At 39.3% G+C, this 26,634-nt stretch overlaps 1 protein-coding gene across 1 annotated transcript; it reads right to left on the minus strand.

The window, feature by feature from the left end:
* Positions 1 to 395: 395 nt before the first annotated feature.
* On the minus strand, positions 396 to 26,194 carry LOC120161002. The gene is made up of 3 exons (XM_039171313.1): positions 25,913 to 26,194; positions 17,735 to 17,815; positions 396 to 902 (listed from the first exon to the last, which is right to left on the minus strand). Exons 1-3 carry the CDS (start codon positions 26,069 to 26,071, stop codon positions 498 to 500), a joined length of 645 nt encoding a protein of 214 aa, XP_039027244.1. The 5' UTR covers positions 26,072 to 26,194; the 3' UTR covers positions 396 to 497.
* Between the last annotated feature and the right edge of the window lie 440 nt (positions 26,195 to 26,634).

Raw genomic sequence — 26,634 nt, forward strand, 5'->3', positions numbered from 1 at the left:
TTTTAATAATGTGGTAGACAGAAATGGTATCAAGCAATAAAAGGAAGAAAGCATATTTTCTCTCTTTCACAAACTATATGAGTGAGTCCAATGATGGGCAATCAAACCAGTCTATATAGATGCTGCAGCATAGAGCGAATCATTCAGAAACAAAACGAACAAATCATAAGCAACTCTTATATTTAGAGAATTTTAACAAGCCCTGTGAATTTTCTTTTTCCTTAACTGAATTCTGATTGAACAAAAATCTTTGCCATGAAATCTAAGACCTCCAAGCAAATAGAACCGAACACACAAGCAGACCACACACCACTATTCTTCTTCAAATGCGTTTTGGCTAGTCAGTCGCCTGTGCCATGGGCTTTATTTTAGTGTAATGCCATCTTTATGTTAGCGCTTTCTTTACCTCAGCAACAGCGACAAACAATACGGTGATGCACCAACAGCCGTTCTGGACCTTTTAATTGTTGGGGTTAAAAAAGAGTTGCCTTGCATTATCAGTAAGTAGATTCATGAGATGGACTATCGGAATGCATGTCCATCAAGGTGTCACTAGAGCTGAGAGGATTAGAATCTCTAGTCTGGTTCTGGAGAAAGCTAGGTTCATTATTCCTGGCTCCATTTCCTGAAGGAACACCACTGTTGGGATAGTAACCTTCTTGAGCAATATGGTAATGCTGGAGACTCCGACGGACAGGACTTGATAAAGCACTTGAGAAAACTAAATTCTTGGACTGCTGATCACACTGGTCAGGGCGAATTCCCTGCCCAGCAATTTGACCAGATGAACCTGAAGACACCATGAAACTTGTATTCATTAACTGCATCGTAGGCTGGGGATGCTGTTGTTGGCTTGGTGCTGTAGGTGACATTGATGGCTCTTCACCATAGTCTAGTTCATTCTACAAGAAGATTGCATGATGTTCAGGCAGAATATTATAAAGATAAATTATTCATTATCACAAAAAGAAAGGATCAGAAAGCACACAAAGGGTGAGTCATGAAGATTCCCATATTCCAGAAAGGAGGACCTATCCTTGCAATCTTTGCAACAAACATACTAGCGGTTGCACAAACCTTTAAAGGCACTAGAAGACTCAAAAACTAACAATTGCCCTATTACAAGAGCAAACATTACTTTTCACCATTATGATAAATTGATAATGATGTCACTCAAGGATAGTTGGCATCCAGTCGATTAGTGTGCAGACTCAACTACTGAAGAACATAATCTATCTTGTAAAGCCTTGCACTCTTTCTGATGCAAAATATGAGAGCTAAACAAAAAAGGATTTGTAATACGAGACATAGCTAAGTGAATGTGTAGGTTTCTAACATATGAATAACATACTTTTTGTTATTTAATGTGCAGTAAATATATTAAAGTTGCTGTTCACAGCAGTGAACATTGTCTTGTTTATTTGTCTTATTTTATTTATATAAGCAGTTGAGTTTAGACACTAGGACAACTTAGACTGCCTACTAAATTTTAGGTTAATACAATAGCGTATACCATGTTGTAAAGGAGAGATAATTAACAAGAACATATCAAAAGGTCCCTGCATGTCTATGTTCTGTGTTTGCAGCTGTAATGGAAACTCTTCATGAGAGTCATTGATCTATAAGTGTTCTTAGTTTAAAAGAAGACCTTTAACCAGCCAATATTATCAACCTAAGTTAAAAAAAAATTACTGAAAATCAGCATGCTGCATGTGACATATTCTAAGATAAGTCCTATAAAGGATTTCGATGAGCAAGTTGGTTGAATTGCTAAAGCAAAGTCGTATAAGGAAATCTTATTTGATGTGCTAAGAATCAAAAAACAAAAACAATGAATTCACCCAATTCCGAAGACCCGGGAACTCAACTGAAACTTATTATGAAGATATGGGGTCTTTTGTTTTATTTTAATCATATGCAGAAATATTCACATTTAACAAATCAATGAAATAAATTTGAAGGTTGTATCATTAATCAGAAAAAATATGCAAAACGGGATCAGAGGTTTTCAAAACTATACGGCTCCATGCTAGTACCCTATTGCAACAAGGAAGACTTGCATACTCTCAGAATTGACTAACTTAAATACAACTAGATTAGGGCGCTTTTGCACTTTCGGAAGAAGAAATTGCTTGCCACACGAAAATAAGTGAAAAGAAAAAATGAGTGAGAAAGGTAGAGAGGGAAAGAGAGTCAGTGTGAGAGGTCGTTCATCCTCCGATGAGGAATGAACTGTTTTTGTCGACAATCTGAGTAAGAGAGTGACTAGATCAGAATTAAGAGAGATTTTTAATCATTATGGTCGAGTTGTGAGGGTCTTTATTCCAGTTTTTATGGTCAAACCAAATTATAAGTCTTCAACGTTTGCCTTTGTGCAATATGAGATGGAGGAAGGTCGTAGAAATGCGATAAAGAATGTGGATGGTACGCTGATCGACGGGATGAGAGTCTCAGTGGGGATTGCAAAGTACAAGAAGGGCAGGAAAAGTGCAACAGAGGCTAAAAGAGTTCAGCTAGAAGGATTTAACTCAGTCTCGGGGGTTAATGGGAGGCAGCAGGCTGAACTGGTCATTCCGAGAAGTCTGAGGGATGGTAGAACTTATAAGGAGGTTGTGAATGTGGAGTGGAGAATGAAGGATAATGAAATTCTGGAAAACAGGGGAGGCCAGAAGAAGAAATGGAGCTAGGAACGTATGGGATATGCACATCCCATCGCAAGATTCTGGCTGGGTCAAAAACTCCTTAACAGGGGTTATCAAAGATCATTTACAGCCTGATGTAGTGATGAAGGCCTTGGCATTCTAGACTCCAAGGCAGTGATACGCTCCTCTTGATTCTCCCACCATTTAGGGGTCTTGGTTTCATCCTGAGTCTGCTTGACCAAAGCAGTCAATTCCTCCAATTGTTTCTGTAGTGCTGTAAAATCTGCTGATTCAGTCATGGTCTAGTTTTTCTTTGGCATTACAACGTCAATAGCCAGGAAAAATCAGGCTCTCGATACCAATTTGTTATGGATTGAGACTTAAGAGAAGAAATTATCGAAGATGAGGTTTTAGAAGAAGGAAAGAAAGGAGATTACAGAAAATGAATATTCAGTCATTTCTTTTCATAATCATTCGTCTGTTTACATTGCCTTTATTTACATACAATCCTGATAGATTCTGTTATGCCAGCTGGACATCTCTCTAACCAATTCTGTTATGATAACAGGAATTGGGCTTCTGCTGGGCTTCCTTTGCTCCACCCGTATCTGCTGGACCAATTGCCCCCGTGCTCCTCACGTGCCTTGCTCCCAGGTAATTACTTCCCAATTCTATCTCAATCCCTAACCCTTGATTATTCATTTCCCCCAATTCTCCCCATTCTCCTTCGATACTCTTCTTTCGTCCTCCATCTTCTCCCTCTCGTCTTCCCTCTCCAATCGTGACAATACCCACCCCATCAGACGATCCTTGTCCCCAAGGATCAAATGACGGAAACTGCCCTCGCAGCACTGAATAGTCTTCCCAAGTGTCGTGCATCTCGTCCAGGTTAGTCCACCGAACCAACAACTGTGTAATCGGTTTACTGTGTCGATTAACAATCCTTCTGGCTAATATTTTGTTGGGTTCTATCCGAAACTGACCCTCATCATCCATCGTAGGAGGATTTGTGGAGGTTGTTGCATCAGGCCCAACATGCTTCTTCAATAAACTGACATGAAATACTGGGTGCAACCTCGAAGAATCTGGTAAGTCAAGTTTGTAGGCTACTTCCCCAATTTTTTCAATAATCTTGTAAGGGCCATAAAACCTTGCTGCTAATTTCAAATTTTTTTTCAGGGCGATAGAAGTCTGTCGATACGGCTGCAGTTTCAGGTACACAAAATCCCCAATTTGAAATACTCTTTCTGATCTGTTTTTATCAGCTTTCTGTTTCATTCTATTACTGGCTTGCTGTAATTGAATTTTCACCAATTGTCGAATGTCTTCCCTGCTTCTCATTAACTCTGCCACTGCATGTACTTGAGTGTCTGTATACCAAACCATGGTAGGAGGCTTGTAGCCATAGAGAGCCTGAAAAGGTGTTAGTTTTAAGGCAGTATGGTAGGTAGAATTGTACCACCACTCAGCATGTGGCAACCATTTAGCCCATTGCTTTGGTTGGTAAAAACACAACCCTCTTAGGTATTGCTCTAAGCACTGATTTACCCTCTCTGTTTGTCCATCCGTTTCAGGATGATAAGCAGTGCTAAAGAGGGTCTTAGTCCCTAAGAGCTTCATTAGTTCTCTCCAAAAGAGGCTGGTAAAGGTCTTGTCTCTGTCTGAAATGGCCATTTTAGGCTGGCCATGAAGCTTATATATGTGATCCAAATATAATTTAGCCACCTCAGCTGCTGAGTAAGGGTGTGATAGAGCTATAAAGTGACTATATTTAGTAAACTTGTCAACCACCACAAGAATACAATTCTTCCTGAAAGATGTAGGCAAGCCTTCAACAAAATCCATAGTGATAACTTCCCAAGCTTGCTGAGGTATAGGTAATGGTTGTAGTAGTCCTGGTTTAGCAACATGTTCCACCTTAGTTTGTTGGCAGACGACACAAAGTTTAACATAATTGACCACCATAGTTTTAAGTCTAGGCCAATAGAAGTAAGATTTAATTCTCTGATAAGTTGCTTGACTTCCAGAATGACCCCCATGAGGTGAGTCATGTAATGTCTGAAGAATCTGTAGTCTAAGAGATCCAACCTCCCCAATATAAACTCTATCCTTATATCTAAGGATTCCTTTTGAATATCTCCATTTATTATCAACAGTAGCATGAACAACCAATTTGGTGATCCAATCAGTAGCCAATAAATCTCCCTTATAACTAGCCTCCACCTCCTGCACCCAACTCGGAATAATTATAGTTGTGCCCATAACCAAACACTGTCCCTGATCCTCCCACTGTCTAGATAATGCATCTGCCACCACATTTGATTTCCCTTTTCTGTACTGTATAGTATAATCCAGCCCCAAAAGCTTGGTTAATCCTCTCTTTTGAATTGTAGTGGTCAACTTCTGCTCCAAAAGATACTTTAGAGGTTCATGGTCAGTCTTAATGACAAAAGGATTACCCTCTAAGTAATGTCTCCATTTAGATATTGCTAATAGGATAGCCAAATATTCTCTTTCATAAATAGAAAGAGTAGCATTTCTTGGACTAAGGGCCTTACTCAAAAATGCTATAGGTCTGCCATTTTGAGATAAAACAGCACCTATACCTCCTGAACTTGCATCTGTCTCCAAATAAAAATTCTGAGTAAAATTTGGAAGAGCCAAAACAGGAGCAGTGGACATGGCTCTTTTAAGATCTTCAAAAGCAGTCAAAGCTGCAGTAGTCCACTTAAAATTGTCTGCTTTAAGCATTTGTGTTAGTGGCCTGCTTATAGCACCATAATCTTTAATAAATCTTCTATAATAGCCTGTTAATCCCAAAAATCCCCTCAAAGACTTCAAAGATTTAGGGAGAGGCCAATTCTTCATTGCTTCCACTTTACTGGGATCAGTAGCAACACCTGCTGCTGAAATAATATGTCCCAAGTATTCCACTTGGGTCTGTCCAAAAAAACATTTAGAGAACTTTGCAAATAATTGATTAGCCTGTAACACCTCTAAAACTTGTTGTAAATGAGCAATATGAGCTGCCATAGAACTGCTGTAAACTAAAATGTCATCAAAAAACACCAATACAAATTTTCTAAGGAATGAACTAAATAATTCATTCATTAATGCCTGAAAAGTAGCTGGGGCATTAGTAAGGCCAAAAGGCATCACCTTAAATTCATAGTGGCCTTGATGAGTTCTGAATGCAGTTTTGTGAATATCTGCATCCTTAATTCTGATTTGCCAATAACCTGATCTGAGGTCAATCTTTGAAAAGTACACAGCACCATGTAATTCATCTAATAAGTCCTCCACAACAGGAATAGGAAATTTATCCTTAATAGTCATGCTGTTTAGTTGCCTGTAATCCATACAGAACCTCCAAGAGCCATCTTTCTTCTTAATTAGGAGGCATGGAGAAGAAAATGGACTCCTACTAGGCTGAATAATAGAAGAAGATAACATAGTAGCAATTTGTCTTTCCACCTCAGCCTTCTGGTTGTGGGGAAATCTGTAGGGCCTGAGATTGACAGGAATTGAATCAGGTTTAAGGGGAATACCATGGTCCTGGTTTCTTACTGGTGGAAGACCTCTTGGCTCCTCAAAAATAGCCTTGTAGCTTTCTAGGAGAGATTGAATAGCTGCAGGAATAGGTTTAGAAGCTTCTGTCATAGATAATAATACCATATGTCCCAAAATAACAGAATCTGAAGCTGTCATTTTCAATAAAGAAGCTCCTGAAATTTGCTGCAAACATGAAGATGGTTGTTGACCATGTATAACAATTTGTCCATCTTGATGAACAAAACTGAGAGTCATTTTGTTGAAATCCATCAAAATTGGACTAAATAATTTCATCCAATCTACTCCCAATACCATATCACTCCCTCCCAACTGTAAAAGTCTGAAATCATGAACAAAAGAGTGTCCTTGCATTTGCCATCCAACTTTATTACACCTTGCTGTACTATATAGTTGTTGACCATTTGCCACTGTAATAGCCAAAGGGTAAGGTGTATACCAGCCTCAGCCCACTGTGGTGTTAAAAAACTGTGGGTACTACCACTGTCAATTAGAATATTCATTGGTTTGCCTAGGATACTGCCCTGAATTCTTAAGGTGTTATGACCAATACACCCAGTGATGGCATTCATAGATATTTCTAGGCTCTCTTCCTCCTGTATAACTTGCTGTTCTGAATCAGTAGGTAGAGTATCTGAAGGCAGAATAATATCTTCTTCAATCATCACGTTCAATTGTTTTGCTTTACATTGATGGCCTGGAACAAATTTCTCACCACACTTAAAGCACAAATTATTTTGTCTTCTGTACTCTATTAAATTCTGTTTTGGTGGCAAGGTGGGTGAACTCTTTTGTGGAATTGGTAACTGAGTTGGTTTAGAAATAGGTAGGGAATTTGGGTAGGATGGGTTTCTAAAAGTTGGCCTCATTCTCTTACTTTCAAATTCAACAGACAATTCATACAGTTTAGCTTGCATGTATGCTTCAGATAGTCTTAGGGTCTAGTGCCTTGACTCTATGTTTAATATCATCTCTTAATCCACTAAGAAATAGAGAGACAAAGAATTCCTCACCTAGTGTAGGATTCTGTAAGAGCATATGAGGCTGCAGTTCTTCAAATCTGTCCTGATACTCCTCCACAGAACCTTTCTGTACCAGCTTAGTAAACTCTTCCACTATATCAGCAAACGCCTTATCACAGAACCTATGACATAGGTCTGCCTCAAACTCATGCCATGTAACATGATGTTTTTGCATGATGTAGCCATCAAACCAAATTTCTGCTTTACCTGTTAAGTACATTGTAGCTATTTCTACTCTTTGTTCCTCAACAATACTACATAATGAGAAGTACTTTAGGCATTTATGTATCCACCCTCTTGGATTACTACCCTCAAAAAAAGGTAACTCTATTTTAGGCCTGTGCATCATAATCCCTGAAGTATTACAAGACCCCCCTGTGCCTCTTCTATCCATATCTAAACCCACTGTATTGTTCTTAACAGCACTGTTCTCCCCCACTTGAATATCATTTTTGTAGCTGGTTATGTGAGTAGGCAACTCATTTGGCTTAGATTTTAGAATTCCAGGCTCATCAGGTTTATAAGTAAACCTATTTTTGTCATTAACCACTGTAACCTGTACATCATGCTTCCCACTCGTTTTAGATAAATTAGGGGTTTGTACCTGTTCCTCATCAGGCTGATTTTGATCCCCTTTTCGGCCGGTCAAAATCTTCAAAAGCTCTTCCACGTACCCTTGATTTGTAGCCATTCTAGACTCCAAGGCAGTGATACGCTCCTCTTGATTCTCCTACCATTTAGGGGTCTTGGTTTCATCCTGAGTCTGCTTGACCAAAGCAGTCAATTCCTCCAATTGTTTCTGTAGTGCTGTAAAATCTGCTGATTCAGTCATGGTCTGGTTTTTCTTTGGCATTACAACGTCAATAGCCAGGAAAAATCAGGCTCTCGATACCAATTTGTTATGGATTGAGACTTAAGAGAAGAAATTATCGAAGATGAGGTTTTAGAAGAAGGAAAGAAAGGAGATTACAGAAAATGAATATTCACTCATTTCTTTTCATAATCATTCGTCTATTTACATTGCCTTTATTTACATACAATCCTGATAGATTCTGTTATGCCAGCTGGACATCTCTCTAACCAATTCTGTTATGATAACAGGAATTGGGCTTCTGCTGGGCTTCCTTTGCTCCACCCGTATCTGCTGGACCAATTGCCCCCGTGCTCCTCACGTGCCTTGCTCCCAGGTAATTACTTCCCAATTCTATCTCAATCCCTAACCCTTGATTATTCATTTCCCCCAATTCTCCCCATTCTCCTTCGATACTCTTCTTTCGTCCTCCATCTTCTCCCTCTCGTCTTCCCTCTCCAATCGTGACAGAAGGATAATGAAATTCTGGAAAACAGGGGAGGCCAGAAGAAGAAATGGAGCTAGGAACGTATGGGATATGCACATCCCATCGCAAGATTCTGGCTGGGTCAAAAACTCCTTAACAGGGGTTATCAAAGATCATTTACAGCCTGATGTAGTGATGAAGGCCTTGGCATTGGAGGGCTTTGTGGTAAAAATAGTGCGGTGGGGATATGTTAGGAATGTCAGCATTATTGTGTTCAATTCAAAAGAAGATTTAGAAAAGGCGTGGTCGACTGTCCAGGATAAGTTATGCTTCTGGTTTGATTGGATAGCTCCGTTGTTGAATGATGAAGGTGTTCCTCTGGCATTTTACTTGGTGGAACTGGTTGGTCTACCACTTCTTCGCTGGAATGATCCTTTCCTGAAAAATTTAGCAGGAAAGTGGGGAAAGTTTATTAACATCCCTGAGGAGACTAGAATTAGGGAGGATCTCTCGTCGGCGAGGGTGTTGTTAAGGGTGGCAAGTCCGTTCGATGTTCCAGAATCTGTAGCCGGCCAACACTTTCGCTGCCGCGCCAATCACCATCATTAAGCTCAGACCGTCGCTCGTCGGAATCAGAATGGTAAAAAAAAGCCACCATTCAAAGCCTCTCTTCACCCTGGTTAAGAATCTGTAGGTGGTTTTCTCAAAATCGAACTAGATCGTCGTAGATCTAGAGAAAGATTTTCGTTTCTGCCGGCCGAATTTCCAGAAGTTACAAGCTGCTGCTTTGTTGAAAAGGATCTCCTCCACCGACCGCCGCATCCTCCACCGCCACTTCCATCTCCTCCTCTTCCCTTCTCCATCTTTTCGATCACTGCTTCAGCCTGATTGATAAACCTCTTTCTAAGTTGGTTGGCCAGAAGAACAACATCAACTTATAAAAGGGGTTATGAGTTTCTCTCTAAAAATCAGGTGTTTTAGATAAGTTTTTCTGTTTTCATTCCTTTTCATTTCTCTTGATGGCGAGTAAGGTGAGAGGTCCGGTTGGGAAAAACTGTGTCACAGTGATCATTTTCAACATTCCAGAGAGTTTTCATTACCAAGGTCTTTGGTTATTTTTCGATAAATATGGCGAGGTGGTGGATTCTTTCATCCCTAATAAAAGAAGCAAGGGAGGAAGTAGGTTTGGTTTTGTTCGTTTCACCAGACTGGAGGATGCGAGGAAGGCTATCAACTGTGTTGACAGATCTTGGATTCAAGTTAACAAAATTAGAGTCTTCATGGCGAGATATCATCCTCGTGATGTTTTCTGGAGGAAGAAGTTCTCTGGTCCTTTTTCAGTTGAGGGAAACAGTGTAATGAAGGATGTTAGTAATTTGGAGGCTCCCGTTGTTGGTTCTGTTGTCGACAGTAAGCTCTCAACTCTCAAAGACAGCTTGGTAGGATGGTGCAAAATTTTTATTAAGTGGGTAGAGTCGTCTTCTTTTGATGAGGAAGTTGCATCCCCGTTATCCAAGTTGAGGGAGCTCGTTGGTGTCTTTCCAGTTAAGTTTCCAGAGCTGGAAGGGGGTTCTGAAGAAGCTGGAAGATCCGTGCACTCTTCGGAGGTGCAGTCGGCCGAGAGGTGTTCTGATAATGAAGAAAAAAATTTCTGCTATTTGGGGACTAGTGCTAGAGGCAGCCTCTTGTCGGGTGAGGGTGTGGAGGACAGGAACTTAGGCGAGGCATTGATGATGGGTCCGAGGAGTGTCGTTGTGGGTCAGAGGATGGTTCTTTCGGAAATGGAGGGAGTGGGAGAACACGAGACATTGCTGGTGCATGAGGAGAGAGAAGCAGTGGATGTCTCTAAGGACACTTGCTTGCCTGCACGTGGTTATGAGGGTAGTAAGGATTTTTTAATTAATTCTCCCATCCTGGATGGTCTCTTAGGGTCAAGGGCATTGGAAGATGTGAGCCTAAAGGATAAAGTGGATCTGTTGGTTCACGCGGAGAGGGAGATAGAAGTTGCCTTTAGGAAAAGTAGTGAGCCTGCATGTGCTTTTGGAGGCTCAAAGGATTATTTTAATGATTTCCCCATGTTGGATGGTCGGGTTGAGTTAAGGGAGGTGGAGGATGGGATACACGAGGGCTTTTCTCACAATTGCGCATTAAAAAATCCAAAGGGTAACGCAAGGCAGTACATGAGACCTAAGGTGGGTTCTGGCAACAAATATAGATCTAAACAAATTTTTCAAGGGAATTTTACAACTCCCAAAAGAAAGTATAGGGGTTACCCAAGCAAGAGCCATCAGAGTAAGGTGCATTGGGAGGAAGAGGTGTCTGTTACTGATGGCAATTCATATATGAATCTGATTTTCTAGCATTGGGGCAGTCTCTACAGAAGGATTCGATCAACTCCTTGCCTTTTGGTAAAGATTTGGGTTGTGAGTCTAATGGCTCAGTAGTGTACCTGTTGTCGGAAGATTTTGGCGGGGGAAGGAGTAGAAGTTTCAGGTGATCTGCACCATGCTTTTTGTTTGGAGCTGGAAGTTCGGTTGGTCTTAGTCGACAAGACGAGTTGATGTGGTGGAAAGACGGCTATGTGCGTGTTTTTTTGTATTTTTTTCATGTGAAAGCTACGTGGCTTTTGAGTTAGAAGTTGGCTTATATGGTTTTAGTCAGCTGTCACCTTTGGCTTTTAGTATGATTTTTTTGTTTGATTGGGAGTCTATCGGGCCACGTTTAGGTTTTTAGTTTGGTCAGTCTGTTTGTTAGGATGTTGTTGCTTTGTTGGATTAGGCTGGTTCTGGTAGGATTGTCTGTGGCTGTTTTTGGTGTTTTGTTTATATTGGGGGTGGCTCCCTGGTTGTATCGTGTTCTTTCTATGGTTAATAAAATCCTAAAGCACTTTTTTCCTCCTTCCGCTGATTTAGGAACTTCTCTGTAAGCTCCTTTAATCATGAAGGAGGTTTTTAACGAGGCCTTCAATTCCTATAAAAAAAAAGAAAGTTTTATTGTGGGTTCTTACGGCAGATCATTTAAAGTTAAGGTTAATTTGGATTTTTCGTGTAATGTAAGTCATGATGTGAATGGAGTTGAGTTTGTGAACTGTTCGAATGACGGTTACAGTGTTGTTTTTCCTAAGGAAGACGAGGGAGGAGATGCAAAGAAGGAAGAAGATAATAGGGGAATCTCAGCTGAAGGATTTTTGTCAAAGTTGGACATGTGGGTTCACAAAAGTCAAGAAAGTGGGAGGATGGTGGGAAGTGGGGTACATTCTCTGGAAAAAGATTCTCTCACAAAACCCGACATTAATGGGATGTCAGAAAATTTTGAATTTGTTCTTAGTCCTAATAGGGATTATGCGGGTATTGGGCTGAGAGAGGCAGTGGATCAGAGTAGTTCAGCCCATTCAGACTCTAATTGGGAGTCATATTCCCCAGTTACTAAATTGATTCCTGCTGGGCCAGCTGTGAAATTGAATTGGGATGGAACAGAATTTCATCCAAAGGTTCGGTCTCCGCCTGAATCAATTGTCAATGAAAGAGGCATCTTAATAGAGGAGAATTCTGAGGGAGTTCAGGCATTTCAGCTCCATGTTCTTGGTAAGCAAGCAGGAACAAATCAGTTATAGGAAGAAGTTAGTGATTTTAATGTGAAGAGTACTAAGAAGTGGAAGCTGGGATTTCCTGTTTCTAAATGTTTGTCTTTAAGAAGTGTTCTCGATGGTAGGAGAGGTAAATCATGTTATGGTAGGGTGTACAGAAGATCAAGGAATAGACGAATCTGGCAGTGTTCGGGTAGGGAAGAAGGTGTCACTTATGCAGAGGGTATTCTGACTCAGAATCAGAATATCGCTGAGCTAAGTATTAATCATCAGCTGTCTCCATTATTTATTGGAGGTGAACAGGATAAGGACATCATCTGTTCTGTCAATTTTCAGGAGTCATCTTTGGCTCCTTTTATCCGTAGTCAATTTTCAGTTAGTGAGGAAGCAGCTTCTTCTTCCACTTCAGGGACAAGAAAAGAACATAGAAGGAAGCAAAGATGTTTAATCACTGAAGCCATGGACTGGGTTAATATCTATACTACTTCTTCATTCACTTTTTTGAAGTTGTTAGACGAAGCGTTGGCTACTTGGCAAGTTTGTCAAATGTTGGGGATTTCTTTCAACGAAGAGGAGGTTTTTATTGCAAAAATTTTAAGTCTTAAACAACATTCAGAGGTTGTAAGGGAAGCTTGACTGTTGGTCAGTATGTGCTGTTTGTAGTTTTGGTATTTTGTTGTTTGGGTGTTTATTATCTTTTATGAATAATCTAAGTATTTTAACGTGGAATATAAGGGGACTAGGGAGAAGAGAAAAATCTGTAGCAGTTGCAAAGCATGTAAGGAAATTGAAGCTGGTTTTTCTTTTCATTCAAGAATGAAAGTTGGATCAAGTTCATGTGTCGATTACAAGGAGGATAGGGGGTAATTTGCTAAAGGGAGTCCTGGTGTCTCCAGCTCAAGGATCATCGGGGGGTTGATTACTATGTGGAATGAAAGTGTTGTTCAAGTCTTTAACCAGCATGTTCACAGTAGGTTTTTGGCCGTAATGGGAAAATTGATGAATGGGCAAAAGGAGTTTGTATTTATAAATGTGTATGGGTCCTCTATCGAATCAGAAAAGGAAGAGTTTTATGGGGAGCTGCTGCAATTTGTAATTTCTCAAAATTTGCCAGTATGTATTGGGGGAGATTTTAATGCGTATATTGATACGGAAAAAAAGCAAGGGAAATCACAAAACTGGAATTCAATTGGTATCCTTAGATCATTTGTGCAACAAGCTAATCTCATCGATTTGCCTTTTTCAGGAGGTACTTACACGTGGTGCAACAATAGAGAATTTTCAACATGGGTGAGACTAGACCGGTTTTTAATTTGTGCCAGATTTCTTGACAGTTTTCCTAATGTTACACAAAGTCTTCTACCGAAATCAATTTCAGATCATAATCCAGTTTTGTTGGAGGATGTTTCTATTAATTGGGGGCCTAAACCCTTTAGGTTCTTTAATTTCCTTTTAGAAGAACAAGGATTTGATGATTTGGTTGAAGAATCACTGGCAGAAGAGAAAAAGAAGAAGAATAGAGGGGGAATTTTCAGGTTGCTACAGTCTGCAAAAAATAAAATAAAAAGCTGGCCTGGAAGCTGTCACAGAGGGCTAGCAGAATCCATCTCGCAGCTGGAATTAAAAATCAATGATTTGGACAGAAAATCTCAAGGTGGAATTTTGTCTTCAAGGGAGTGGGATCAGTTGATTGATCTTAAAAAAGAGCTTTGGAGGTTGTTGAGAATCGAAGAGAGGATCTGGTTTCAGAAATCCAGAACAAGATGGATTAAAGACGGAGATAGGAATGCAAGGTTCTTCCATCTTAGTGCTTTGAGGAGAAACAAAATCAATTCCATTCATTCATTGAAGTCTGATGAGGGATTTATTTCAGATCCAGAACAGATAAAAGCAACTGTTTTCAATTTTTTCAAGAATGCATATAATGTAAAATCAACTCTGGAAGTTGCAGGCTTTAATTTTGATTTTAAACAATTGACAGCAGTTCAAAGAGATTGTCTTGAAGCAGAATTCTCGGAGCAAGAAGTTTGACAAGCAATTGCTTCGTCTGAAAGTTCTAAAGCTCCTGGCCCGGATGGTTTTACCATGGGATTCTATAAGAAGTACTGGTTGAATTTGTAGGACCATATCATGGAGTTTTTTTTCTGATTTTTACAAAGTAAAGAAATGGGTTCATGGGGTAAATCATGCTTTTATTACCTTGATTCCTAAAAAAGGTAAGAGTATTGAAGACTATAGACCTATCAGCCTTGTGGGCAGGCTGTATAAGATTCTTTCAAAAGTTCTGTCTAAGAGACTTTCTTCCTGTGTTAATGATATTATTAGCCCAACTCAGTTTGCTTTTATTCCGGGGAGACAGTTATTAGATTGTGTTTGTCTTGCAAATGAAGGCATTGATTTTTGGAGGAAGCAAGGGCTAAGAGGAGTTGTTTTTAAAGTCGATTTCAGCAGAGCATATGACACAGTTGACTGGAAGATTCTTCTAAGGCTATTGGAAGTCATGGGCTTCGGTGAAAGGTGGTGTTCTTGGATTTCACAGTGTATCTCCACTGCTTCAATTTCGGTTTTAGTCAATGGGTCGCCTACAGAGGAGTTCCCAATTGCTAAAGGCTTGAGGCAAGGATGTAGCCTTTCTCCTCTTCTGTTTAACGTGGTTGGTGAACTACTTCATATGATGTTATCAAAAGCTGTGGAAATGGGCCTATTTCAAGGATTTTCATTTGGCAAAAACCAAAACAACTTCACTTTGTCTCATCTTCAATTCACAGACGACCTCATTATTTTTTGTGGAGCTTCCATTACGCAGATAAAGAATGTGAGACGAGTTTTGAGGATTTATAGCTTAATGACGGGACTTCATCTTAATTTAGCTAAAAGCAAACTTTTTGGCATTAATGTGGAGGACCATATCATGGAAGAATGGGCTTCGGCTATTAGATGTTCTATTGGTTCCTTTTCGTCTGTTTACTTGGGACTTCCGTTAAGGGCAAAAAGAAATTGTGAGAAATTGTGGGAGCCGGTTCTTGATAAATTTCACAAGAAACTAGCGGGGTGGAAAGCTTCCTCCTTGTCATTGGCAGGTAGATTAGTGCTTATTAAGTCGGTTTTGTCATCTTTACCTGTCTTCTTTCTTTCTTTATTCAAGATGCCTTCTACTATATGCAAGAAGTTAAATTCTTTGATGGCGACTTTTTTATGGGGTGATGGGGCTGAGAAGAAGAAAATGCACTGGGTAAGTTGGGAGAAGATTTGCAATCCTTTGAGTTGTGGAGGTCTGGGAGTTGCCGACTTGAAACATTCTAATAGAGCCTTGTTGGGAAAGTGGGTGTGGAAGTTTGCTAATGAGAAAAATTCCCCGTGGAAGAGGTTCATATGTACCAATCATGATGTTAGTTGTAATTCCATGGACATTACCAAGGTCCTCTCCCACAAGGACTCTTGGATTTGGAGGGGAATTGTTAATAACTTCACCAAAGATGATTTTGTTGGAGGTTGCCTTAGAGCCCATGCGAAGTTACAAGTAGGGAATGACAAATCGATATCCTTTTGGAATGATACTTGGTTAGGGGATTTTCCTTTGAAAATCCTTTTCCCTATAATTTTTGCTCTTTCTCCAATTTAATGGGGCAAGCTTGCTAATTTTGGGAGCTTCGATTCGAATGGATGGGAGTGGAATATTAAAACAAGGAGGAATCTTTGTGACTGGGAAGTGGTTCAGTTGGTGGAGCTTCTAGATAGACTCAAAGACATTAAATTAACCGAATCTTTGGAGGATTGTTTGCTATGGGATGGAGTGGGGGAAGAGTTGTTTTCGGTTAAAGCTTGTAGAAAGTCTTTTTCCTATTCTAATGAAGATTCATTCCTGTGGAACAAATATGTTTGGATGGGTTTAGTTCCTCCTAGAGTTGAGGTTTTCCTATGGCAAGTTTCTCATAAAAGAGTACCGGTGTGGGTGGAATTGAAGAAACGGATGGTTCCCTTAGGGGACGATATTTTATGCCCTCTATGCAATCACTGTGAAGAATCTGTTCAACATCTTTTTATTTCTTATCAAGTTTCGTGGGAACTGTGGAACAAAATCATCGGCTTTTGGGGTATTTCGTTAGTTTTACCTACTGATCCTCCCTCCCTTCTTAGCTCTTGGACAGATTTGATGCATTATTCTGCCATGTGGAAGTTCATTCCAGCGGCTGTCCTATGGTCTTTATGGAAATTCAGAAATGAAATCATCTTTGCTGGTGGGAAGATGGACAGATTCGCTCTGTTTTTCATTGTTCGCCTCATGTTAGCGAAATGGTTCCTAGCAAAATATCTTAATCGCTCTATTCAGGTGGATTCGTTAATTGGTAATCCTTCATTGGCAGACAATTTCTCTGTTATTAAAGATTTGAACAGCCCGGTGGTTTGTTGGAGTCCTCCTCCAACTGATTTTTTTAAAATGAATGTGGATGGAGCTGTTTGTTCTGTTGGGAGAATTGCTGGAATTGGGGGTATTCTTAGAGACTTGAATCGGACAAAACTGATGTCTTTTTTCAGAAAATATTGGTCCTACTCGTATCATCTTAGCAGAGGTGAAAGCCATCAAGAAAGGAATTAACATCTTTGTCTCTTCAGAATGGGCATTGAAGAGAAGATTAATTGTGGAATCTGATTGTAAACTAGCAGTGGAATGGTTGAAAGATCAAGCCACTGACCCTACTTTTCTTACTAATCTAGTTAAGGAGATTGCTTCTGCAATTTCTGTGTACGAGATTATTGTGAGGTGGATTCCGAGGTGCTGTAATTGCGAGGCTGATAAGATAGCAAAGGAGGGGATTGGGTGATGGTATTTGTTGTTTCAGCGAGTTGGGGCGGTCAACAATTAGGATTTTTAGCAGTGTGTTAAGTTTTATGTATCTCGCAGGACAGTTTTTAAGTCTCTTGTAATTCATTCGCAATCAATAAAGTCTGGCACTCTTTTCCTCCTTCCGCTAGTTAGTTCTTACCCTACGGTAAAGGACCTCTAAGAGGGAGGTTTTTAATGAGGCCATCTATTCTTATAAAAAAAAAAGTACAACTAGATTAAAACACCTCCTCCGAGCAATGGAGCCAAGAAACAGGTAAATCTAGATAATTTCCTTTTTCCTTGCATATAACTTTCCTTCAAGTAAAATAAAAAACAAGGAAAAAACCTATGCTCGGTACAATTCTCATCACACATTGCATCTCATCACTTCCAAAAAAGTTAAATGTCTAAACAGCAGTACGGTGCAATGCACAAGGTCTAATTTCCAACTTTCAAGTATGTTTACTATTGGTCAAAACTCAAAATTATTTGCAAAATAATTTGGAAACAATGGAAAAAGCACGCATGCATGAATTAATCCAAATGTTGTTTATATTCTGATAAGAGTCTTATATACTAGATAGAATAATAACCAGATGGATCTAAATATCACAAGTTTGTACATGGTAAACACCGTAAAATGTATAATACACAGAGAAAGGAGGAAAAAAAACCAAGAGAAAGGGATATTTCATTCAACCTTAAGATGAAGACTTAGATCAAATTTTCATGAGACACATTAAAACTAAAACAGCATTAGCTTACACACACTCATAGAGTAAAGATTTAAAAATATTCAAAGAAGAACAAACCTGAAGGTAACTGAGGATATCCAATGTTGTTACTCTTGATCCTCCCTCTTGTTGTCTCCAGATCCACTGATAATTTTTTTCCTGAAATCAAGTCAGGATAAATGTATTAGCAGAACTCACAGCTGAATTTAAAATTCGGTAGATTTTTTCCCTTAAATCAAATGGACAAATAGAGGCTGGAATTCAGCCATATAGATACCAAAGAATACTTTACAGTTGAAAATTTAAAATTCGGTAGATTTTACAGTCAATATTGTGTGAACTAAGCAAAGACCTTTGCTCTCTTAACAAAGGAATGAGTAATATTTACAAGACATCAAAAGTCCTCGTTTTACACTCGAATGCTGTGTGCACTAAGAAAGACCTTTACTCTTGACAAAGGAATGAGTAAAAATTTATAAGACATCAAAAGTCCTCGTAGGAAGACAAACTTCCAAATCGAATTATGATTCTAAAGTAGACCTGAGCATATTCGAGTGAGTTGACTTCACCAAGATTTATTAGCTACTGTCAAGCTGGCAGTACACCCCTCCAATTTTCAATCACGTTCATTAACACTAGAAAAGTTTAACATCAATATCCCTAGTAAGGGTTTTAAGAAGTTTTTTTTTTTGATAGGAATAGTAGGCCTCACTAAAAACCCCCTTCATGATTAACGGAACTTGAAAATAGTTCCTTAATCAGCGGAAGGAGGAAAAGAGTGCCCTAGGAGTTCATTAATCTTAAAACATTACAAAGTAATACAAAGTCTAATCTCCCTCCAGAGATAAAAAGCCAAAAAGAACCAGCCCTTAACAGAACATAATACTCAACCAATACCAGCCTTAGCTAGAACATCCGCCTCTATATTGGCTGTTCTACTAACCCATCTAATAAGACCTTCATAAACACTAAGCTTTTGAATAATTTCCTTAACAACTTGAACATAAACGACAGGACAAGAACCAACATCCTTGACCCAACCAATTGCCACCTTACTATCACTCTCGATAATCAATCTCTCTTTAAATCTGTGGCGAATAGATTCATAATAAAATAACCCCTTTAGGATAGCTTTCAATTCCATCAAAGTTGGAGGTCCCGGACCAGCAGGGTCTTTGAAGGAGCCAAGAATCGAACCAGAACTATCTTTCAGAACACCACCTAAACCACTCCTCTTCCAATCACTAGAAGTAGCCGCATCCACATTAAGTTTAATAAAACCCTTTGGAGGAGGGGACCAAGGAACCTTAGTTGAAATCCGATTAGTATGAGACAAGCAAGAATCCACTAAGGACGGGTCGGCAATAAGAGCATCCTTGGAAATAGAAATCTGAGTTTCCCTAGCTAGAAACCATGAAGCAAGCCTGCACCTAGCTAGATAGAATATTTCTGCTCGATCAAACTTCCCTCCTTCAAACACTATATAATTCCTAGTTTTCCATATTGTCCATAAGACCACTCCAGGGATAAATGACCACATCAGAGAGTTGGTTAGTCCATGCTACTAGGAATTTTTTTGCATCTTCATGAAAAACAGACTGAAAATTCCAATAACCCATGAATTTAGTCCATATTGGCCAAACAACCGAACAGGAAAAAAATAGATGAGATGAAGACTCTTCTTCTAGATTACAAAAAGGACACATAGAATCATTTATGCCCTGAACACCTCTCTTAACCAGAGCTGTCTTCACTGCCAGCTTCTTTAAGATAACTTGCCAAAGAAAAGTCTCTACTCTTGGAGGCAGCAGGCCCCTCCTAACAATAGATTTCCAAAAATTAGCTTCCTCCAAATCAGAAATACCCGAATAATATAGATTGGCACATGATTTAACATTGAAAACCCCTTCTCCATTCCCCTTCCACAACAGTCCATCAATAGCATCAGTAGAAACAGAAAAATCTGAAATAACAGCCATCAAGTTTGACCATTGTTCAAATTCCCAGTCATTCAACTCCCTTCTCAACTGGACGTTCCAAAACCAGCCCCCAGAACTGTAATCCCCAAATTGAAATAATCTTCCAGTTTTGTTCACTGCAATAGAGAATAGTCTAGGGAACATGACCATCAAAGGATGATCCAATGCCCAATTGTCTTGCCAAAACCGAATATTCCTCCCATTGCCAATTTTGTAGCTATAATTGCTTCTGATACTACAGCCCATCGAATCAGCTTTAAAATGATTATTCACCAAAGATCTCCATATCCAAGAAAATTTAGGAGAAACCTTACTATCAAGCTGTATCAATGAAGAATCCATTTTGTATTTAGTGCAAATCATTTCCCTCCAAATCGCCTTCCTCTCAATAGCAAACCTCCAAGCCCACTTTTCCAATAAAGCCCTATTCATCGTATTTATATTAAGAACTCCCAAGCCTCCTTCAATTTTTGGTTTACAAACGCTGGACCAGCTTACCCAATGGATTTTCTTCCTCCCACCTCCTCCACTCCATAAAAAATTTGACATAATAGAGTTTAGGGTCTTGTATACTGAAGCTGGAACCTTAAATAATGACAAATAGTATATAGGAAGTGAACATAGGACTGATTTAATCAAAACCAGCCTGCCCGCCAGTGACAAAGAAGAGCCTTTCCAGCCTGCTAACCTCTTATTGAAGCTTTGAACCACTGGATCCCACAGAATGTTAGAGTTCCTGTGTAGACCAAGAGGGAGTCCCAAATATTCAGAGGGAAAATAACCCACTGAACATCCAATCGTAGCTGCCCAATCCTTAATTTCCTCTTCCCTTAAATTCACCCCAAACAATTTGCACTTCTTCAAGTTCAACTGAAGTCTAGAAATAATCTCAAACACTCGAAGCACCCTCTTCACATTCAAGATCTGTTTTTTCGACGCACCACAGAAAATTATAAGGTCGTCAGCAAATTGTAGATGTGTTAAATTAAAATTCTTCTCCTCATTTCTAATCATCAAACTCGAAAAGAGACCCCCTGAAACAGCTTTAAGTGTCAATAAATTCAATAGTTCCCCAACTATATTAAACAACAACGGAGACAAAGAACAGCCTTGACGAAGACCCTTAGCCATTGGGATTTCCTCGGTTGGAACCCCATTCACCAAGACTGAAACAGTTGCTGAAGTGATGCACTTCGAAATCCACCCTATCCATCTAGAACCAAATCCCATTTCCTTCATAATTCTGAACAAAATAAGCCAGTCAAGAGTATCATATGCCTTCTTGAAATCAGCTTTAAAAACACATCCTTTTAAACCATTCTTCTTCCAAAAGTCAATCCCTTCATTGGCTATAAGGGAACAATCCAAGATTTGTCGACCGGGAATAAAAGCGAATTGACATGGACTGATCAAATCTGAAATACAGCTCCTAAGTCTCCTTGACAGACATTTAGAGAGGATCTTGTACAAACCACCAACTAAGCTAATAGGTCTAAAATCGTCCAAACCGCCAATGTTTGAAATTTTCGGAATAAGAGTGATGAAAGTGTGATTTATTCCATGTTCCCAATCCTTCCCCAAGTAAAACTTCTTAAAGAAGATCATAATATCTTCCTTAAGAACCTGCCAAAACCTCTTGAAAAAACCCATATTAAAGCCATCAGGACCCGGAGCTTTTGTTACTTCCACAAGACTTCACAACATCCCAAACTTCCTCCTCTGAAAATTCCTGCTCTAAGAATTGATTCTGCTCCAAAGAAATTCTGGAAAAATCTAGATTTAATTCATCAATTTCTAGAGTAGATCGGTTATTGTAGATCTTAAAAAAATAATCCTTCACAATGTCCTTAATAGCAATTGGGTCTTCAACTATTTTTCCTCTAAAATTAAGTGCCACCAGTGCATTCCTCTTCTTCCTAACCGTAGCACAGGTATGGAAGTATTTAGTGTTGCGATCCCCGTCTTCAATCCATTTAGATCTCGAATACTGAAACCAAATCTGCTCTTGGATCTTGTGCAGCTTCCACAATTCTGCTCTACAATTATTCAACTCAGTTAATACCTCACTATCGACAGCACCCTGCTTTTGTTGAATATCAGACTCTATCTTCGAAATTTTCTTATCTAACTCAGAAATCAAGTCTCCTGGATACTTATCTCTGTTTCCAGACCACTTTTTAATTGCATGTTTGGCACTCCTTAAAAGACTAAAAGCACCTGACTTTTCTTAGAACTATGAATAGAAGAAATAACCATATCCTCAAAACCCTCCTCATCCATCAAATAGTTGAACATTCTAAACGGTTTTTGACCCCAGTCCACTCCTTTTATTCACAAGAATTATGGCATTGTGATCTGACAATGATCTTGGTAGAAGAGACTGTAAAATGTCCGGAAATAACGCTAGAAATTGACTGTCAACCAAAAAACGATCTAATCTTACAAACGTGGGATTCTCTTGGTTATTACACCAAGTGAACCTTCCCCCATTCATAGGAAGATCAATTAAGCCCGTATGAAGAATGAAGTCATTAAAGATCTCCATTGAGCTCCTACTTTGGCCTCTGCCCATCTTCTCATTTTCTTGTAAATAAACATTGAAGTCCCCTCCCACACAAACGGGAAAATTCTATCCACTAAGAAAACTGCTTAATTCTTCAAAAAAAACCAGCTTTCTCTTCCTCCACTGCTGGACCGTATACATTGATGAAACCACAACTGAAGTTTTTTATTCCGGAATTTACCAAAGGTAGCTATAAATCTCCTACTAATAAACTGACTCTCCAACTCAAAGATATTGTCATCCCAGCAACACAACAGGCCCCCCGCTGATCCAACTGAAGGAGATTCCAAAACTCCTTAAGCTTATTAATCCCACTTCTCCTAAAGAAAAAAATGGCTGTCCCTTTTTTTCCCATATGTATGGGGTAAGGGGGAGGTAAGATAGTAGGCTGCCCCCAACACCAGGTTGAGAGCAGCTTCCGTAGGAGACCTCCAAATTATGAAATGCCCTCCGTGGGACTTGATCCCACGACCTCAAGGTTTAGAACCTTGTGCTCTACCAACTGAGCTGGATGGTCATTTCATAGAGAAATACCTCTTAAATTTTTCAGTCTTAGTTTCTTGCAACCAAAGGAAAGTAGGATTTAAGCTAGTGACTAAATTCTGAACAGCTCTCTTTTTTTCATTTTTCCCCAAACCCCTAACATTCCATGAACATATTACTAACTTTGACATCTTCATAAAGGGAACAAGGTACAAACAAAAACCCTCAATCAACCAAACCTTGATTAATCCCAATCAAGCCTTTCTCTAGAGCTATGATTTTTTCCAAAAATGCTTCTTTCCCTTCCTTAAAAGATACTCCCAAAAGCTTACTAACCTCCCAAGTTTCTACAGCTTCTTTCAATAAACTCGAGAAAGCTGAGGAGGATGCTGTATCAATGCTCACCTGGTCAAGAGCTTCTCGAAACAGGATCCTTCTAGCTCTCCTCTTCCTTCTAATTAACAAACCAGATTTGGGTCTTAAGCATTCACCTTCAGAACAGTAACCTTCAATCTCCCGCTCTACGGTCCCATCCCCAAGACCATTAACAAAGCTAGGAAGAAGACTCCCATCAGCAATGAGCTCTGTTGAAAAACAAATCTGTTTTGCAGTGCTGGAGTCCACATCCAACTTCCTCTGCCCAACCTTGGTGCCATCTATTTCATTCGTAAAATTCAACAAATCTCCATACCAATATCTTCTTTCCCTCGACTTGCTATAGACCCTTTTGCAACTGCTCAAACTTCTAGTTTCCAGCACCTCACTCTCAGATGAGACCTTTCTTCTAGAACGGTGTAACTATCTCCCCCTTGAGATGTTTCCTATATTAGTTGTAACCGGTTCAACCAACCTTAAACTTTCTTCTTCATCCTCTATTTTTGCATTAACCACCTTCTCTGTAATTGGGCTCTTCTCCAATACTCTAAACGTTTTCCTGTTTTTTCCTGCTAAATTAAGGTTCTCCACAAAATCCCCACACTTATTAACTATATATGCTGGCCCAGAAATGAAACCCGAAAAATCTTTTGACCCAGACTGCCCAGAGTCTTCAGAATGGGCCTGAGACCCATCAGCCGAATAATGTTGACTTCTAATCCCCAAACCTGCAAACTCACCAACTTTTAAACTCCCAACCTTTTGACTTTCTGGCAGACTACATTTAATACCTTTCCTATCTAAGGGAAGCCTTGCTAGCTGTCTATTCTCACTAACTCCTCCAGAACCACTGAACACACCCTGCTCAATCCAATTGTCCACTGACATACGATTTTTCCTTGTTGCACATGCCTCCCCTTCCCCATGATCTGACAACAACCTGTCTACATCCTCCTCAGACCTAATTTCTTCAGAAAATGCCTCATCGGAATCCTCCACCGGAAAATTACTGAAAAACAAACATGAATACTCACTTGCTGATCCAATCTTAATACTTACTTTGAATGATCTTCCATAAGATCCAAGAGTGATCACCTCTGGAACATCAAAAGGGCTTTCCACCCTCAATAAAATTCTTGCCATCGTAAGGTCTTCTCTTTTCCTTGTACTCTCATGAATACCTACCACTTTGCCCCATCTCCCAGCCATTTTCTCGAAGAAAGATTCATTCCAGCATAACAAAGGAACCCCTATTAATTCTGCCATGCAGAAGGCCATGGGAACTCCGGCCTCATTCAGTAAAGGTTCCACTCGTTCAAACCACTGTTTTAAAACCTCTTTCTTTTTGCTCCACAAATCCAACATCTCCTCATGGGAATTGAGAACTAAAACGCAAGAGTTCCAAACATAACCCCATCTAGCAATTTGAACATCATAGCCTTCCTTAAATAAGGCATTCCGAATGAACTCAACTTGAAACGAGTATTTGATAATCCCTGTTAACGACCTCTTAACCCAATTGGCACTTTCTGATGGAATATGCATCTCCATAATGTTTTTCTTGACATTCCTCCTTTGGACATCCTCAGACAATAGTTCTTTGTACCACCTTGTAATCCCATTTGACATCAGAGCATCCCTATAAGTTCTATCGTCCCTTCTACTTCTGATAATATTTTCTCTTTCTCTTGATTTCGAAGAATCTGCATTAATCTGACCAGAAGCCTCGTTTGAAGAAGTATGCACCACCCTTGACCTTGAACGATCATCCTTAAATCTGGCAGGACTAACTAAGATCTTCCTTCCATCAATCACAACCCCGTTTAACTCATCAACAGCCCTCCTTAAATCTTCCTCCCTCTTAAAATGAACAAAAGCAAAGGTGGAAAATCTGTACTTAGGATTTCTAATTTGATTGGGAATGAAAACTCTCATAACCGGACCATGGACTAAGAATAATTCCTTAAGAGTATGACGAGAAACCCTCCTACTCAGGTTGTCGATAAACGCCGACCAACACTCATCGGGAACTGACTTTTTTTTAAAATTCTCTCTCTCTACGTTTTTCTCTCTCTCACTCATTTTTTTTCTTTTTTTTTCAGTTATCGCTATTTAAAATTTTCGGGTTTTAAGAAGTTGGTTGCATGATCCAGCGGCTAACAAGTTTCAAGCGTTCAAAAGGAAAATGCTTAAGGAAGAAATATATCAGTTTCATTAGCTTCACTTTTATGCTGCCTACGGAAGAGAAAACTATAATCTTATCCTTCAACAAGGAAGAAAACATGATCTGATTCGCACAATATGCATTTTCACAGCTAAGGCACTGCAATTAGCGAGTATTGAGCTGGAAATAAATAAACAAATAAATCCTTTTGTCGATATTAATTTACCATGACTTACAAGCATCCTCTACCAATCACTTCCACTCTTTGATAAATGCACAACACAAGAAAACAATAGCATTTCTTCTTTATACATATATCATTTAGGTTTTTCATCCAAACCAAAATGCAACACACTATGTTAAAAGGTAACACACACAAATGCTATACAGAACACACAAGCAAACAGTGAGCTAATAAATTTAATCCAAATCAGTAAACCCCTAGGCATATACGCGTGGATAATATGTTTTACCAAATTTAAATACAAAATATAAGAATAAAAGCAGGCATGATTGATCAAAATCATTAACTTTGAGCCTCTCGAAGATAGATACGTAATAAGACGCAAAACCCAGATGCAAGAACGAATATAAAAATTCATAAAGCTAAGGTTTCATGCAAATAAAAAAAACCCAAAAATAAAGGAATATTTGTTATATGTGGGGGAGTGGGAGATGAAGAGAGAGATTACAAGGCCATGGCGTTTGCCGGCTTGGAAGGAGAGTTTTTGTTGATTCATGGCCTGAGTATAAAGCTGAGACAAGGAATTAGCGGCGCTGGAAAACAAGGCGTACATAGTCCGATCCACCTCATCAAGGCTCGTAGCTATCGACTTCCTTTTCTTCCCCATATTTCCTGATTCCCTCTCTCCTGCGATCGACAACGTTTTCAGTTGGTTTAGGCGATCGATGAAAAGAGAGAATTTTCACCTTTTCATTTTTCTATAAATTTTCCAACTTTCTGGCTTATGGAGAAGAATTGAGAGAAAGGTGGCTTCATTTATATACTTGATCTAAAGCGGAAGGTTGAAGCAGGGACACATCTTGGCATCGCAGTTGGGCCATTGATAGGAAAAAGCCCGTTTGGATCGCTTCATATATTTTGTCTGTCATTGCAAACCTCCTATAAACTAACCTAATTTGGATTCAAGAAACTTCGAGTATTTAATTGTTTAAGCTCAAATCTGAGTACTTTGCGTTGTTCAGTGAATCAACAATTCTGTTTGTGCAAGGATTACCGATAAAAAATTTCTTTTTCCATTTCAGGAATATAATTTATATACAATTTTTTCATGCCTCTGTTCAATTACTTCAAAACCTTACATTCTCTTGAGAGATTTAGGTCCCGAGTAATTAGTTCAAATCAGTTTTCATCGAAGAGACAACATACAATGAGGTATCTTAGATCAAGTTT

The sequence above is a fragment of the Hibiscus syriacus genome, unplaced genomic scaffold (assembly GCF_006381635.1).
Source record: "Hibiscus syriacus cultivar Baekdansim isolate YM2019G1 unplaced genomic scaffold, ASM638163v2 tig00002878_pilon, whole genome shotgun sequence".
Taxonomy (NCBI): Eukaryota; Viridiplantae; Streptophyta; class Magnoliopsida; order Malvales; family Malvaceae; genus Hibiscus; species Hibiscus syriacus.